Genomic DNA, 18,702 nt, shown 5'->3' on the forward strand with positions numbered 1-18,702 from the left:
GGTCACGGGGTCAGCAGCCTAAGCAGGGAAGCCCAGACTTCCCTCTCCCCAGCCACTTCGTCTAGCTCTTCCCGGGGGATCCCGAGGCGTTCCCAGGCCAGCCGGGAGACATAGTCTTCCCAACGTGTCCTGGGTCTTCCACGTGGCCTCCTACCGGCTGGACGTGCCCTAAACACCTCCCTAGGGAGGCGTTCGGGTGGTATCCTGACCAGATGCCCGAACCACTTCATCTGGCTCCTCTCCATGTGGAGGAGCAGCGGCTTTACTTTGAGTTCCTCCCGGATTGCAGAGCTTCTCACCCTATCTCTAAGGGAGAGACCCAAACTCATTTGGGCCGCTTGTACCCGTGATCTTATCCTTTTGGTCATGACCCAAAGCTCATGACCATAGGTGAGGATGGGAACATAGATCGATTGGTAAATTGAGAGCTTTGCCTTCCGGCTCAGCTCCTTCTTCACCACAACGGATCGGTACAACGTCCGCATTACTGAAGACGCCGCACCGATCCACCTGTCGATCTCACGTTCCACTCTTCCCTCACTCGTGACCAAGACTCCTAGGTACTTGGACTCCTCCACTTGGGTTAGGGTTATGATTAACCCTAACCCTCACCTCGATCTAAAATACTATACCACACAGCTCATGAAAAACAAGATTTTATTTGTTATATTTATTTAAGTGGGCCAAATCACTTATATTAGAAAAAAATGTAATGGAAAATGACGGCTGTCCTTTGATTATTAAAATAAAAATGTAACTTGTTATTAAGTCAGCTTTGGGACAGGTGTGCTGCTGGTGTGGCCAAAGTGTGCACGTCTGATGTTGCTCACATGTGCTCCCATGAATGCTCAGGGAGTTTTTGCGTTTGCTCACAAAACAATTAGAGGGAACATTGCTCCGGAGCGACTTATACTCCGAAAAATACAATAAGTAGAGCAGCCTAATATACGCCCAAAACGAAAGAGGAGACATTTTACCAAGGTCTGCCTATAGGCTACTGTTTTAAACCTTTCAGATTGCCATATATATATATGTAGTCCATAATATTGCAAACAAGAATGAGGGATTATTTTCATCATGTCATTTGGCTGTCTTCATACATTTTATATTGCTATGATGACAGCCGTGCTAATGTTGGAACTAGAGACGTCCGATAGTATCGGATTGCCGATAAATGCTTTAAAATTTAATATCGGAATTTATCGGTATTGGTTTCAAAAAGTAAAATTTATGACTTTTTAAAACGCCGCTGTGTGCACGGACGTAGGGAGAAGTACAGAGCGCCAATAAACCTTCAATCAATCAATCAATCAATCAATTAATGTTTATTTATATAGCCCTAAATCACAAATGTCTCACAGGGCTGTACAAACCATTACGACTACGACATCCTCGGAAGAACCCACTGCCTTTGCGTGCCGGCCCAACCACATAATATCTACGACTTTTCACACACACAAATGAATGCCCAGCATACTTGGTCAACAGCCATACACGTCACACTGAGGGTGGCCATATATAAACAACTTTAACACTGTTACAAATATGCGCCACACTGTGAACCCACACCAAACAAGTATGACAAACACATTCCGGGAGAACATCTGCACCGTAACACAACTTAAACACAACAGAACAAATACCCAGAATCCCTTGCAGCACTAACTCTTCCGGGACGTGAAAATATACACCTCAACCCAAAACCCTTCAACAGCGCCCACCTCAACCCCCCTCATGCTCTCTCAGGGAGAGCATGTCCCAAATTCCAAGCTGCTGTTTTGAGGCATGTCAAAAAAAAAAAAAAACGCACTTTGTGACTTTAATAATAAACATGGCAGTGCCATGTTGGCGTTTTTTTACATAACTTGAGTTGATTTATTTTGGACCTTGTAACATTGTTTAATGCAGGGGTGCCCACACTTTTTCTGCAGGCGAGCTACTTTTCAATTGACCAACTCGAGGGGATCTACCTCATTTTTATCATTTATATTTATTTATTTATGAAAGAGACATTTTTGTAAACAAGTTAAATGTGTTTAATGATAATACAAGCATGTGTAACACATATAGATGTCTTTCTTTCACAAAGACAAGAATATAAGTTGGTGTATTACCTGATTCTGATGACTTGCATTGATTGGAATCAGACAGTAATGATGATAACGCCCACATTTTCAAATGGAGGAGAAAAAAAGTTGTCCTTTCTGTACAATACCACATGAAAGTGGTTGGTTTTTGGCATCTAATTCATCCAGCTTCCATACACTTTACAAGAAAAACATTGGCGGCAAATTCCGTAGCTTGCTTGATTGACATTCACGGCACCCGAGGGTCTTGTGAGATGACGCTGGCTGCTGCCAGTTCATTATTAGGAAAAAATGACAGAGAGGAAGGCGAGAAACACTTTTTATTTCAACAGACTTTCGCGCCGTCCCTTCCGTCAAAACTCTAAAGGCCGACTGCACATTTCCTATCTTCACAATAAAAGCCCTGATTCATGCTGCCTGCGCTAACAAAATAAGAGTCTCGGAAAGCTGGCGTGCACAAGTGATGTGCACGCCAGCTTTCTGAGGGATCGCTTGTGCACGCCAGTTTTCCGAGACTCTGTATTTAGTTAGCGCAGACAGCATGAAGCAGGGCTTTTATTGTGAAGATAGGAAATGTGCAGTCGGCCTTTAGAGTTTTGACGGAAGGTACGGCGTGAGAGTCTGTTGAAATAAAAAGTGTTTCTGGCCTTCCTCTCGGTCATATTTTCATAATAATGATCTTGCAGCAGCCAGCGTCATCTCACAAGACCCTCCGGTACCGTGAATGTCATTTAAGTGACGTCTTGGTGAAGATTGATGATCACTACTTTTTAGGTCTATTTTTTTTAAAAGCCTGGCTGGAGATCGACTGACACACCCCCCGCGGTCGAATGGTAGCTCGCGATCGACGTAATGGGCACCCCTGCTTTAATGCATCCAGCAGGGCATCACAACCAAATCTGACGTACTAATGTGTTAATTCCACGACTGTATATATCGGTATCGGTAATTAAGAGTTGGACAATATCGGAATATCGTCAAAAAAGCCATTATCGGACATCGCTAATGATAAGCATTACACTAGGAGCTAAGCAACATCACACTAAACATTCGTCGCAGGAACATACTAGCTCTGTTAGACAAGATCATACCCTGTATTGGACAAGATTTCGGGGCTGTAAATCTAATTTTGAAATGAGCATATCCCGGCTGAACTACTGGTATCAGTTATTGGGAAAAGAACATTATTTATTAATGCCTTTTGACACATCAGGGCCATTTAATGATGACTTGACATGAAATGATTACATATGGTACCTTTAAAGAGAGAATATTGTCCGCCAATAATGCACAGAAGATTACAGCAGTTTAACAATCAGCATGCAGGACAGTGCACCTCTCTGTGTCCGCTGTAGGCGGCGTGATGCAAAGGTGTTCTTCCTGATCGGTCGTAAACATCCAGGCTGGACACATCGGGTATTAGCGATTCAGCACAGCCGACAGCCCAGTTTGCCGCCGCCATGTGTAACGGCGTATGCCAGAATTTGTCGCGTGTGTTGACCTCTGCACTGTGCTTTAGGAGCAGCTCCACGGCCCTCTGAGTTTGTGGAAGAATAAAGAAACAGGAAAGTGGAAAATACAGTCAGAATCTTGTGATTATTCAAATATCTCCTGAAATGAAGGGGCGTACTTCATTTCTGGAGGCCGCTGCTCGATGTAAAGGAGTCAGCAACCCCTGGTCCTTCGCATTAACATTGGCACCTGTTAGAAAGCAAAAATGTGCTTTTATGCATTTAAAAAAAAAAAATTTTCCTTAGAGTTACAAACCCCGTTTCCATATGAGTTGGGAAATTGTGCTAGATGTAAATATAAACAGAATACAATGATTTGCAAATCCTTTTCAAGCCATATTCAGTTGAATGCACTACAAAGACAACATATTTGATGTTCAAACTCATAAACTTTTTGCAAATAATAGTAAAATTAGAATTTCATGGCTGCAACACGTGCCAAAGTAGTTGGGAAAGGGCATGTTCACCACTGTGTTACATCACCTTTTCTTTTAACAACACTCAATAAACGTTTGGGAACTGAAGAAATTAATTGTTGAAGCTTTGAAAGTGGAATTCTTTCCCATTCTTGTTTTATGTAGAGCTTCAGTCCTTCAACAGTCCGGGGTCTCCGCTGTCGTATTTTACACTTCATAATGCGCCACACATTTTCCATGGGAGACAGGTCTGGACTGCAGGCGGGCCAGGAAAGTACTCGCACTCTTTTTTTACGAAGCCACGCTGTTGTAACACGTGCTGAATGTGGCTTGGCATTGTCTTGCTGAAATAAGCAGGAGCGTCCATGAAAAAAATGGCGCTTTGATGGCAGCATATGTTGTTCCAAAACCTGTATGTACCTTTCAGCATTAATGGTGCCTTCACAGATGTGTAAGTTATCCATGCCTTGGGCACTAATGCATCCCCATACCATCACACATGTGTAAGTTACCCATGCCTTGGGCACTAATACACCTCCATACCATCACACATGTGTAAGTTACCCATGCCTTGGGCACTAATACACCCCCATACCATCACAGATGCTGGATTTAGAACTTTGCGTCGATAACAGTCTGGATGGTTCGCTTCACCTTTGGTCCGGATGACACGATGTCGAATATTTCCAAAAACAATTTGAAATGTGGACTTTTCAGACCACAGAACACTTTTCCACTTTGCATCAGTCCATCTTAGATGATCTCCAGCCCAGAGAAGCCGGCGGCGTTTCTGGATGTTGTTGATAAATGGATTTCGCTTTGCATAGTAGAGCTTTAGCTTGCACTTACAGATGTAGCGACAAACTGTATTTAGTGACAGTGGTTTTCTGAAGTGTTCCTGAGCCCATGTGGTGATATCCTTTAGAGATTGATGTCGGTTTATGATACAGTGCCGTCTGAGGGATGGAAGGTCACGGTCATTCAATGTTGGTTTCTGGCCATGCCGCTTACGTGGAGTGATTTCTCCAGATTCTCTGAACCTTTTGATGATATTATGGAGCGTAGATGTTGAAATCCCTAAATTTCTTGCAATTGCACTTTGAGAAAGGTTGTTCTTAAACTGTTTGACTATTTGCTCACGCAGTTGTGGACAAAGGGGTGTACCTCGCCCCATCCTTTCTTGTGAAAGACTGAGCATTTTTTGGGAAGCTGTTTTTATAGCCAATCATGGCACCCACCTGTTCCCAATTAGCCTGCACACCTGTGGGATGTTCCAAATAAGTGTTTGATGAGCATTCCTCAACTTTATTAGTATTTATTGCCACCTTTCCCAACTTCTTTGTCACGTGTTGCTGGCAACAAATTCTAAAGTTAATGATTATTTGCACAAAAAAAAAGTTTATGAGTTTGAACATGAAATATGTTGTCTTTGTAGCATATTCAACTGAATATGGCTTGAAAAGGATTTGCAAATCATTGTATTCTGTTTATATTTACATCTAACACAATTTCCCAACTCATATGGAAACGGGATTTGTAAATATTTCATTTACCCGCGGTGATGAGAAGTTCCATAATGTGGACGTCGCCCAAAAAGGCAGCAGCATGCAGAGGTGTGCTTTGTTCCAGGTCCTTTGGGACACATAATACAAACTTAGTAACACATCACGTAACTTCATGTCCTAAAAATAAACACAAAAGATACAATGATTACCAATGAATTGACATCTTCTCTATGGCTCAACAAAAAGGTCACTTCTTCAGCATTTCGGTTGAAAATAGCTTGGACCAATGGACACTGAAAGACAAATTAGACGTGTAAAAACAGTTAGCTATAGTCTTAGTAGTGTGTGCAGAGGTTTGGTTTTCCTCATATGAAATGATTTAAACAAGACCTTTCTAATAGAAAAACACCGCAAAATTCAAAAGAAAAGCACGACAGTTGCATCTGCTTTTTGCAGATGTGGTCCTGATGACTTCATCTGGTCAGGATCTTAAAGGGGAACATTATCAGCAGACCTATGTAAGCGTCAATATATACCTTGATGGTGCAGAGAAAAGACCATATATTTTTTTAACCGATTTCCGAACTCTAAATGGGTGAATTTTGGCAAATTAAACGCCTTTCTGTTTATCGGGCTGGTTTATCAGAATGTGACGTCGCCGAGGTAACACACCCACCATTTTCATTTTCAACACATTACAAACACCGGGTCTCAGCTCTGTTATTTTCCGTTTTTTTGACTATTTTTTGGATCCTTGGAGACATCATGCCTCGTGGGTGTGTTGTCGGAGGGTGTAACAACACTAACAGGGAGGGATTCAAGTTGCACCACTGGCCCCAAGATGCCAAAGTGTCTGCCGCCAAACCCCCATTGAATGTACCAAAGTGTCTGCCGCCAGACCCCCATTGAATGTACCAGAGTGTCTGCCGCCAGACCCCCATTGAATGTACCAGAGTGTCTGCCGCCAGACCCCCATTGAATGTACCAAAGTGTCTGCCGCCAGACCCCCATTGAATGTACCAGAGTGTCTGCCGCCAGACCCCCATTGAATGTACCAAAGTGTCTGCCGCCAGACCCCCATTGAATGTACCAAAGTGTCTGCCGCCAGACCCCCATTGAATATACCAAAGTGTCTGCCGCCAGACCCCCATTGAATGTACCAAAGTGTCTGCCGCCAGACCCCCATTGAATGTACCAGAGTGTCTGCCGCCAGACCCCCATTGAATGTACCAAAGTGTCTGCCGCCAGACCCCCATTGAATGTACCAGAGTGTCTCCACATTTGACCGGCGATGCTAAGACAGACATGGCACAGAGATGTATGGATAACCTGCAGATGCATTTGCAACAATAGTCAACGAAATCACAAAGGTGAGTTTTGTTGATGTTAACTGCCAGCTAATCGATGCTAACATGCTATGCTAATCGATGCTAACATGCTATTTACCGGCGGTGCTAAAGCAGACATGGCACAGAGATGTATGGATAACCTGTAGATGCATTTGCAACTATATTACGTTTCCTTCCACCCACATTTAATGCGAAACAAACACTTACCAATCGACGGATTTAAGTTGCTCCAGTGTCGAAAGATGCCAAAGTCCTGATCGTTTGGTCCGCACATTTTACCGGCGATGCTAACGCAGCTATTCGGCCATGCTATGGCTATGAATAGCGTCAATAGCTATTCGCTCAATAGCTTCAGTTTCTTCTTCAATACTTTTATACTCCAACCATCTGTTTCAATACATGCGTAATCTGTTGAATCGCTTAAGTCGCTGAAATCCGAGTTTGAATCCGAGCTAATGTCGCTATATCTTGCTGTGGTATTCCCATTGTTTGTTTACATTGGCAGCACTGTGTGACGTCACAGGGAAATGGCCAGTGTCTTCGCAGAGAGCGAAAATAAGGCACTTTAAAGCTTTATTTAGGGATATTCCGAGACCGGTAAAATTTTGAAAAAAACTTCAAAAAATACAACAAGCCACTGGGAACTGATTTTTATTGTTTTTAACCCTTTTGAAATTGTGATAATGTTCCCCTTTAAGCTCTCACTGGATTGGTTCGCAGCCAAGTGTGAAGCGACCGGGATGAGAATCAGCACCTCCAAGTCAGAGTCCATGGTTCTCGCCCCGGAAAAGGGTGGAGTGCCATCTCGGGGTTGGGGAAGAGACCTTGCCCCATGCGGAGGAGTTCAAGTACCTCAGAGTCTTGTTCACAAGTGAGGGAAGAGTGGATCGTGAGATCGACAGGCGGATCGGTGCGGCGTCTTCAGTAATGCGAGCCGAACCAGAAGGCAAAGCTCTCAATTTACTCGTCAATATAAGTTCCCATCCTCACCTATGGTCATGAGCTTTGGGTTATTACTGAAAGGATAAGATCACGGGTACAAGCGGCCCAAATGAGTTTCCTCCGCCGGGTGGCAGGGCTCTCCCTTAGAGATAGGGTTAGAAGCTCTGTCATCCGGGAGGAACTCAAAGTAAAGCCACTGCTCCTCCACATGGAGAGGAGCCAGATGAGGTAGTTCGGGCATCTGGTCAGGATGCTATCGGGCACGTCCGACCGGTGTGAGGCCACGGGGAAGACCCTGGACACGTTGGGAAGACTATGTATCAGAATAATTGTATCCAAGTTTCAAAAAACTTTGTGTTTCAATAAGTTGCCGGCGAGCAGACAAAAGCTGTCTTTGATCTTCCCTATCAAAAGGCTTGTAAAACTCCACTGTGTAGGATGGGAAGCGACATGAAGGCATCGGTTTCTTGTATGTATTGTAATCCACTGGAAGATTTTGTCTTAACCCGAGATCTACAAAGCGGAGAGGAAGCAGGACTTGACTCGTGAGGGAAGAGTGGATGGTGAGATCGACAGGCGGATGGTGCGGCATCTTCAAAAATACAGACGCTGTATCGATACGTTGTGGTGAAGAAGGAGCTGAGCCGGAAGGCAAAGCTCTCAATTTACCGGTCGATCTACGTTCCCATCCTCACCTATGGTCATGAGCTTTGGGTCATGACCGAAATGACAAGATCACGGGTACAAGCGGCCCAAATGAGTTTCCTCCGCCGTGTGGCGGGTCTCTCCTTTAGAGAAAGGGTGAGAAAATCTGTGATCTGGGGAGAAGCTCAAAGTAAAGCCGCTGCTCCTCCACATCGAGAGGAGCCAGATGAGGTGGTTCGGGCATCTGGTCAGGATGCCACCGGGCACGTCCGACCAGTGTGAGGCCACAGGGAAGACCCCGGACACATTGGGAAGACTATGTGTCAGAATAACTGTATCGAAGTTATCACAAAACATTGTGTTTCAATGAGTTCCCGGCGAACACACAGTCATTGATTTTCCCAATCAAAAGGCTTGTAAATCGCCAATGTGTAGGATGGGAAACAGCAAGATGGCGTCGGTTTCTTATATGTATTGTAATCCACAGGAAGATTTTGTCTTGACCCAAGATCTACAAAGCGGAGAGGAAGCAGGACCTGACCCCCCCCTCCAGGCACCTTTTCTTTAAACTGTTTTGTAACCAAAGGCGACGGCTGTTTATGAACACCCTTCCTTTGGGGCAGTATAGCTCAGTGCCAGCAACTTGAGGGTTCCAGGTTCGATCCCCGCTTCCGCCATCTTAGTCACTGCCGTTGTGTCCTTGGGTAAGACACTTTACCCACCTGACTCCAGTGCCACCCACAGTGGTTTAAATGTTACTAAAACGGCCTTCTTTCATCTCCGTAATATCGCTAAAATTCGCTCCATTTTGTCCACTAAAGACGCCGAGATCATTATCCATGCGTTTGTTACGTCTCGTCTCGATTACTGTAACGTATTATTTTCGGGTCTCCCAATGTCTAGCATTAAAAGATTACAGTTGGTACAAAATGCGGCTGCTAGACTTTTGACAAGAACAAGAAAGTTTGATCATATTACGCCTGTACTGTATATACCTTTATATACATATATACATACATATATACCTATACTGTATATACCTTTATATACATATATACATACATATATACCTATACTGTATATACCTTTATATACATATATACCTATACTGTATATACCTTTATATACATATATACATACATATATACCTATACTGTATATACCTTTATATACATATATACATACATATATACCTATACTGTATATACCTTTATATACATATATACATACATATATACCTATACTGGCTCACCTGCACTGGCTTCCTGTGCACTTAAGATGTGACTTTAAGGTTTTACTACTTACGTATAAAATACTACACGGTCTAGCTCCAGCCTATCTTGCCGATTGTATTGTACCGTATGTCCCGGCAAGAAATCTGCGTTCAAAAGACTCCGGCTTATTAGTGATTCCTAGAGCTCAAAAAAAGTCTGCGGGCTATAGAGCGTTTTCCGTTCGGGCTCCAGTACTCTGGAATGCCCTCCCGGTAACAGTTCGAGATGCTACCTCAGTAGAAGCATTTAAGTCTCATCTTAAAACTCATCTGTATACTCTAGCCTTTAAATAGACCTCCTTTTTAGACCAGTTGATCTGCCGCTTCTTTTCTTTCTCCTATGTCCCCCCCTCCCTTGTGGAGGGGGTCCGGTCCGATGACCATGGATGAAGTACTGACTGTCCAGAGTCGAGACCCAGGATGGACCGCTCGTCGGGACCCAGGATGGACCGCTCGCCTGTATCGGTTGGGGACATCTCTACGCTGCTGATCCGCTTGAGATGGTTTCCTGTGGACGGGACTCTCACTGCTGTCTTGGAGCCACTATGGATTGAACTTTCACAGTATCATGTTAGACCCGCTCGACATCCATTGCTTTCGGTCCCCTAGAGGGGGGGGGTTGCCCACATCTGAGGTCCTCTCCAAGGTTTCTCATAGTCAGCATTGTCGCTGGCGTCCCACTGAATGTGAATTCTCCCTGCCCACTGGGTGTGAGTTTTCCTTGCCCTTTTGTGGGTTCTTCCGAGGATGTTGTAGTCGTAATGATTTGTGCAGTCCTTTGAGACATTTGTGATTTGGGGCTATATAAATAAACATTGATTGATTGATTGAGATATTGGGTGTCACTTTGTAAAGCGCTTTGAGTCACTAGAAAAAAGCGCTATATAAATATAATTATCTGAGAGCCATATGTAGTCATCAAAAGAGCCACATCAGGCTCTAGAGCCATAGGTTCCCTACCCCTGGTTTAATAGATAAATAGGTTGTACTTGTATAGCGCTTTTCTACCTTCAAGGTACTCAAAGCGCTTTGACACTACTTCCACATTCACACACACATTCACACTCTGATGGAGGGAGCTGCCATGCAAGGCGCTAACCAGCACCCATCAGGAGCAAGGGTGAAGTGTCTTGCTCAGGACACAACGGACGTGACGAGGTTGGTACTAGGTGGGGATTGAACCAGGGACCCTCGGGTTGCGGACGGCCACTCTGCCACTGCGCCACGCCGTCCCCTTGATGTCATCAGTGTTTGAACCAGACACTATGCCTCCCGGCTGGCCTGGGAACGCCGGGAGGAGCTGGACGAAGTGGCTGGGGAGAGGGAAGTCTGGGCTTCTCTGCTTAGGCTGCTGCCCCCGCGACCTGACCTCGGCTAAGCGGAGGAAAATGGATGGATGGCAAAAAAATTGCATAAATCATAAGAAAAAAAAATACACTGCTCCAATTCCTCTGGTTCGGTAGGATAGCACTAACAAAAAAAATGTTTGATAATTAGGCATGACACTTTTATTTTTGAGAGTAGGCTTCAGAAAATAACGAAAGTGCTGAGCGAGTTAAAAAAAATGTGTATGATTTTGTTATGAGTGATCTAACGGTGTGGACGTTTATTATGTTTAAGTTAATAAAACTCCTAGCACGTCATTTGTCATTTAGACGTGTTTATATGATTTTAATACAATTTAGCTGTGTGCCGTTAGCAAACTTTGTTCGACATTTAAGTTAGCCAGCCAGTTATCTGCAGTCGTCCAAGAAGCTTCTCTCCTTCAAAGTTAGACAACAGACAATATTTTTTTTAGTAGAATGTTGCGGACTTACTTGGTCCTTGATGTTTCTACACTCCATGAGTCCAATTCTCCAGATTTCTCCTTCAATCACTCCGTTCTTGTGGAAGACGCATGTTACTCGTTAGCTTTGGCTTGTTAGCGACTAAGTCCGTGTCTGGCGGCCAAGTCTCGCGAGACGTCACGACAACGTGAGCAGACGCTTTAGCACAAAATAACATTTTATAAAAACAAAACAATACAACAAGTGTTGTGTTTGTTTGACATGAAAAATAAATGTGCTACTTTAGTTATAAAAGTTGCTTAGTATATGATTATCATTTATCTGCATCCTTTTTCCTCATATCTCATTAAGAACCACTCATTTTTTTGTTAAAATTTAGTCTGCAAAAAATATAAAAAAGAAAAAGAAAACTATTAAAATTGTTATCTATTTATTTTTTAAATTTTTAAATTGAACATTCGAAAACAATAATACACAGTCAATTTTTAAAAATAAACAGACATAATAATGCACTTCAAAATATTATAACATTTCAAACAGAACAAGGTTAGGAAGTCAACGTATTTTATATTAAAATAACAGTTAAATAAAATACAGTAAAAGCCAATACAAATAGATGAAAATAAATAGATCAATACAAAAAAAAAAAAAAAAAAGTAATACTGACAATACGGTATATATTTAATTTGGCTTTTTAAAAACAACTTAAATTGCAGAATCACAAATTTTTTAGTTAACATTTAGTCAGTAATAAATATTTAAAAAAACAAAAATATAGTAAAAAAAAAAAGTGTTGTCCTTTTATTATTATTTTTTAAATTGAACATTACATTTACGGTATTAGCTTTCACTGTTATGCTGATGACACCCAACTCTACATGCCCCTAAAGCTGACCAACACGCCGGACTGTAGTCAGTTGGAAGCGTGTCTTAATGAAATTAAACAATGGATGTCCGCTAACTTTTTGCAACTTAATGCCAAAAAAACGGAAATGCTGATTATCGGTCCTGCTAGACACCGACCTCTATTTAATAATACAACTTTAACATTTGACAACCAAATAATAAAACAAGGTGACTCTGTAAAAAACCTGGGTATTATCTTCGACCCAACTCTCTCCTTTGAGTCACACATTAAAAGCGTTACTAAAACGGCCTTCTTTCATCTCCGTAATATCGCTAAAATTCGCTCCATTTTGTCCACTAAAGACGCCGAGATCATTATCCATGCGTTTGTTACGTCTCGTCTCGATTACTGTAACGTATTATTTTCGGGTCTCCCAATGTCTAGCATTAAAAGATTACAGTTGGTACAAAATGCGGCTGCTAGACTTTTGACAAGAACAAGAAAGTTTGATCATATTACGCCTGTACTGTATATACCTTTATATACATATATACATACATATATACCTATACTGTATATACCTTTATATACATATATACATACATATATACCTGTACTGGCTCACCTGCACTGGCTTCCTGTGCACTTAAGATGTGACTTTAAGGTTTTACTACTTACGTATAAAATACTACACGGTCTAGCTCCAGCCTATCTTGCCGATTGTATTGTACCATATGTCCCGGCAAGAAATCTGCGTTCAAAAGACTCCGGCTTATTAGTGATTCCTAGAGCCCAAAAAAAGTCTGCGGGCTATAGAGCGTTTTCCGTTCGGGCTCCAGTACTCTGGAATGCCCTCCCGGTAACAGTTCGAGATGCTACCTCAGTAGAAGCATTTAAGTCTCATCTTAAAACTCATCTGTATACTCTAGCCTTTAAATAGACCTCCTTTTTAGACCAGTTGATCTGCCGCTTCTTTTCTTTCTCCTATGTCCCTCCCTCCCTTGTGGAGGGGGTCCGGTCCGATGACCATGGATGAAGTACTGACTGTCCAAAGTCGAGACCCAGGATGGACCGCTCGTCGGGACCCAGGATGGACCGCTCGCCTGTATCGGTTGGGGACATCTCTACGCTGCTGATCCGCTTGAGATGGTTTCCTGTGGACGGGACTCTCACTGCTGTCTTGGAGCCACTATGGATTGAACTTTCACAGTATCATGTTAGACCCGCTCGACATCCATTGCTTTCGGTCCCCTAGAGGGGGGTTGGGGGTTGCCCACATCTGAGGTCCTCTCCAAGGTTTCTCATAGTCAGCATTGTCACTGGCGTCCCACTGGATGTGAATTCTCCCTGCCCACTGGGTGTGAGTTTTCCTTGCCCTTTTGTGGGTTCTTCCGAGGATGTTGTAGTCGTAATGATTTGTGCAGTCCTTTGAGACATTTGTGATTTGGGGCTATATAAATAAACATTGATTGATTGATTGATACATTTGAAAAATAAACAGACATAATAATGCACTTCAAAATATGATAATATTTCAAACATAACAAAGTTAGGAGGTCAACATATTTTATATTAACATAACAGTTAAATAAAATACAGTAAGAGACAATACAAATAGATGAAAATTAATAGATCAATACAAAAAACAAAAAAAAACAAGTAATTCTGATAATACGGTATATATTTTATTTGGCTCTTTAAAAAAAACTTAATTGCAGAATCACTATTTTTTTAGTTAAAATTTAGTCAGCAATAAATATTTTAAAAAACAAAAATATAGTAAAAAAAAGTGTTTTCCTTTTATTATTATTTTTTAAATTAAACATTACATTTTAAAAATAAACAGACATATTAATGCACTTCAAAATATGATAATATTTCAAACATGAACATATTTTATATTAACATAACAGTTAAATAAAATACTATAAAAGGGACGGCGTGGCGCAGTGGGGGAGTGGCCGTGCGCAACCCGAGGGTCCCTGGTTCAAATCCCACCTAGTACCAAACTCGTCACGTCCGTTGTGTCCTGAGCAAGACACTTCACCCTTGCTCCTGATAGGTGCTGGTTGGCGCCTTGCATGGCAGCTCCCTCCATCAGTGTGTGAATGTGTGTGTGAATGGGTAAATGTGGAAGTAGTGTCAAAGCGCTTTGAGTACCTTGAAGGTAGAAAAGCGCTATACAAGTACAACCAATTTATTTATTTATTTATAAAAGCCAATACAAATAGATCAATTCAAAAAAATATATATGTATTTTTTTTCAAAACAACTAAAATTGCTCCAATAAAGATAAGAATTCGAGGGCTTTTCTACTTTTTACCATGTCCCAAGATTTTATTAACAACTTAAAATCCTTAAATCTATTTTAGAATTTCGTTTTCAATTTAAGAAATCGACTTTTGTGCATGAAAATTTTTGTTTGCAACATCCATCCATCCATTACCTTCCGCTTATCCGAGGTCGGGTCCCGGGGGCAGCAGCCTAAGCAGAGAAGCCCAGACTTCCCTCTCCGCAGCCACTTCGTCAAGCTCTTCCCGGGGGATCCCGAGGCGTTCCCAGGCCAGCTGGAAAACATAGTCTTCCCAACGTGTCCTGGGTCTTCCCCGTGGCCTCCTGCCGGTCAGACGTGCCCCAAACACTTCCATAGGGAGGCGTTCGGTTTGCATCCTGAGCAGGTAAATTAAATACCACCTCATCTGGCTTCTCTCCATGTGGAGCAACATACTAATATTAATAATCATTTAGGTTGCTATCTTTAATAAAAATGCCAAATTTAACATATTTTATAGCAGGGGTCAGCAACCTTTTTGAAAGCAAGAGCTACTTCTTGGGTACTGATTAATGCGAAGGGCTACCAGGTTGATACACACTTAAATAAATTGCCAGAAATAACCAATTTGCTCAATTTACCTTTAACTCTATTATTATTAATAATCAATGATATTCATTTTTGTGGAAACACTGATCATCTTAATGATTTTCTCACAATAAATATATATCGAAACAGATAAATAAATAAAAAAATAATGGGTATTTCGTTGTACATTTTTTTCCTTCTCGGAAGGTTTTTTTGGAGAGAATAAATGATGAAAAAAACACTTAATTGAATGGTTTAAAAGAGAAGAAAACACGAAAAAAAAAACATTTTGAAACATAGTTTATCTTCAATTTCGACTCTTTAAAATTCATAATTCAACCGAAAAAAGAAGAGAAAAACTAGGTAATTCAAATCTTTTTGAAAAAATTTAAAAATAATTTAGGGAACATCATTAGTATTTTTTCCTGATTAAGATCCATCCATCCATTTCCTACCGCTTATTCCCATTTGGGGCAGCGGGGGGCGCTGGTGCCTATCTCAGCTACAATCGGGCGGAAGGCGGGGTACACCCTGGACAAGTTGCCACCTCATCGCAGGGCCAACACAGATAGACAGACAACATCCACACTCACATTCATTAATTATAGAATTTTGATGACATGTTTTAAATAGGTTAAAGTCCAATCTGCACTTTGTTAGAATATATAACAAATTGGACCAAGCTATATTTCTAACAAAGACAAATCTTTATTTCTTATAGATTTTCCATAACAAAAATTTTAAAAGAAATTCAAACGACTTTGAAATAAGATTTAAATTTGATTCAACAGATTTTCTAGATTTGCCTGAATAATTTTTTTAAATTTTAATCATAATTTTGAAGAAATGTTTCACAAATGTTCTTATCGAAAAAACAGAAGCTAAAATGAAGAATTAAATAAAAATCTATTTATTATTCTTCACAATAAAAAAATATACATTTACTTGAACATTGATTTAAATTGTCAGGAAAGAAGAGGAAGGAGGAATTTAAAAGGTAAAAAGTTATATGTGTTTAAAAATCCTAAAATCATGTTTAAGGTTGTATTTTTTTCTCAAAAAATTGTCTTTCTGAAAGTTATAAGAAGCAAAGTAAATAAATAAATGAATTTATTTAAAGAAATTATATTTGAGTTTTTTCTCTCTTAGAATTAAATGTCGAGCAAAGCGAGACCAGCTTGCTAGTAAATAAACAAAATTTAAAAAATAGAGGCAGCTCACTGGTAAGTGCTACTATTTGAGCTATTTTTACAACAGGCCAGCGGGCGACTCATCTGGTCCTTACGGGCGACCTGGTGCCCGCGGGCACCGTGTTGGTGACCCCTGGTCTATAGCAAATGGGGACACATGTGTGCCTTTGTCTTTCAGCCAATCTCTGCTCTCCTCTCAAAATAAATGTACAGTCTCACATTACACCATTAAATTATCCATATATTGTTCTCTACAGCAGTGGTTCCCAACCACCGGTCCGGGGCCCAGTTCCGGTTCGTGACACATTTGCTACTGGGCCGCTCAGAAACATGAATTCATCTATGAACTACCGGATTTTCTCCGACTTAACTTTCGCTTGTCCCAATAAACACCAAAAATCTTGTTAAAAGTACAAACCCCGTTTCCATATGAGTTGGGAAATTGTGTTAGATGTAAATATAAACAGAATACAATGATTTGCAAATCCTTTTCAAGCCATATTCAGTTGAATATGCTACAAAGACAACATATTTGATGTTCAAACTCATAAACTTTATTTTTTTTGCAAATAATAATCAACTTAGAATTTCATGGCTGCAACACGTGCCAAAGTAGTTGGGAAAGGGCATGTTCACCACTGTGTTACATCACCTTTTCTTTTAACAACACTCAATAAACGTTTGGGAACTGAGGAAACTAATTGTTGAAGCTTTGTAAGTGGAATTCTTTCCCGTTCCTGTTTTATGTAACAGTCTGGGGTCTCCGCTGTCGTATTTTACGCTTCATAATGCGCCACACATTTTCGATGGGAGACAGGTCTGGACTGCAGGCGGGCCAGGAAAGTAGTGAAGTGAATTATATTTATATATTGCTTTTTTTCTAGAGACTCAAAGCGCTTTTCAAAGTGAAACCCAATATAATATTTTTACATTTAAACCAGTGTGGGTGGCACTGGGAGCAGGTGGGTAAAGTGTCTTGCCCAAGGACACAACGGCAGTGACTAGGATGGCGGAAGCGGGGATCAAACCTGGAACCCTCAAGTTGCTATCACGGCCGCTCCACCAACCGAGCTGTACCGCTCAGTACACGCAGTCTTTTTTCACGAAGCCACGCTGTTGTAACACTTGTCTTACTGAAATAAGCAGGGGTGTCCGTGAAAAGACGGCGCTTGGATGGCAGCATATGTTGTTCCAAAACCTGTATGTACCTTTCAGCATTAATGGTGCCTTCACAGATGTGTAAGTTACCCATGCCTTGGGCACTAATGCACCCCCATACCATCACACATGTGTAAGTTACCCATGCCTTGGGCACTAATACACCCCCATACCATCACACATGTGTAAGTTACCCATGTCTTGGGCACTAATACACCCCCATACCATCACACATGTGTAAGTTACCCATGTCTTGGGCACTAATACACCCCCATACCATCACACATGTGTAAGTTACCCATGCCTTGGGCACTAATACACCCCCATACCATCACACATGTGTAAGTTACCCATGCCTTGGGCACTAATACACCCCCATACCATCACACATGTGTAAGTTACCCATGTCTTGGGCACTAATACACCCCCATACCATCACACATGTGTAAGTTACCCATGCCTTGGGCACTAATACACCCCCATACCATCACACATGTGTAAGTTACCCATGCCTTGGGCACTAATACACCCCCATACCATCACACATGTGTAAGTTACCCATGCCTTGGGCACTAATACACCCCCATACCATCACACATGTGTAAGTTACCCATGCCTTGGGCACTAATACACCCCCATACCATCACACATGTGTAAGTTACCCATGCCTTGGGCACTAATACACCCCCATACCATCACACATGTGTAAGTTACCCATGCCTTGGGCACTAATACACCCCCATACCATCACACATGTGTAAGTTACCCATGTCTTGGGCACTAATACACCCCCATACCATCACACATGTGTAAGTTACCCATGCCTTGGCCACTAATACACCCCCATACCATCATACATGTGTAAGTTACCCATGTCTTGGTCACTAATACACCCCCATACCATCACACATGCTGGCTTTTCCACTTTGCGTCGATAACAGTCTGGATGGTTCGCTTCCCCTTTGGTCCGGATGACACGATGTCGAATATTTCCAAAAACAATTTGAACTGTGGACTCGTCAGACCACAGAACACTTTTCCACTTTGCATCAGTCCATCTTAGACGATCTCGGGCCCAGAGAAGCCGGCGGCGTTTCTGGATGTTGTTGATAAATGGCTTTCGCTTTGCATA

At 41.7% G+C, this 18,702-nt stretch overlaps 1 protein-coding gene across 2 annotated transcripts in view; it reads right to left on the reverse strand.

Moving 5' to 3' along the window:
* Window positions 1-11,680, reverse strand: part of LOC133535564 (serine/threonine-protein phosphatase 6 regulatory ankyrin repeat subunit C-like) — an 83,710-nt gene extending 72,030 nt beyond the window's left edge. For both annotated transcript variants that reach the window (XM_061875493.1, XM_061875492.1), the window contains exons 1-5: window positions 11,546-11,680; window positions 5,729-5,812; window positions 5,568-5,646; window positions 3,718-3,788; window positions 3,424-3,624 (exon numbers count right to left, since the gene is read on the reverse strand). In XM_061875493.1, the coding sequence (XP_061731477.1) occupies window positions 3,424-3,624; window positions 3,718-3,788; window positions 5,568-5,646; window positions 5,729-5,812; window positions 11,546-11,572 (462 nt within the window). In that variant the 5' untranslated portion in view covers window positions 11,573-11,680. The remainder of the gene's footprint in view (window positions 1-3,423; window positions 3,625-3,717; window positions 3,789-5,567; window positions 5,647-5,728; window positions 5,813-11,545) is intronic.
* Between the last annotated feature and the right edge of the window lie 7,022 nt (window positions 11,681-18,702).

This window comes from Nerophis ophidion, linkage group LG16 (genome assembly GCF_033978795.1).
Source record: "Nerophis ophidion isolate RoL-2023_Sa linkage group LG16, RoL_Noph_v1.0, whole genome shotgun sequence".
Lineage (NCBI taxonomy): Eukaryota > Metazoa > Chordata > Actinopteri > Syngnathiformes > Syngnathidae > Nerophis > Nerophis ophidion.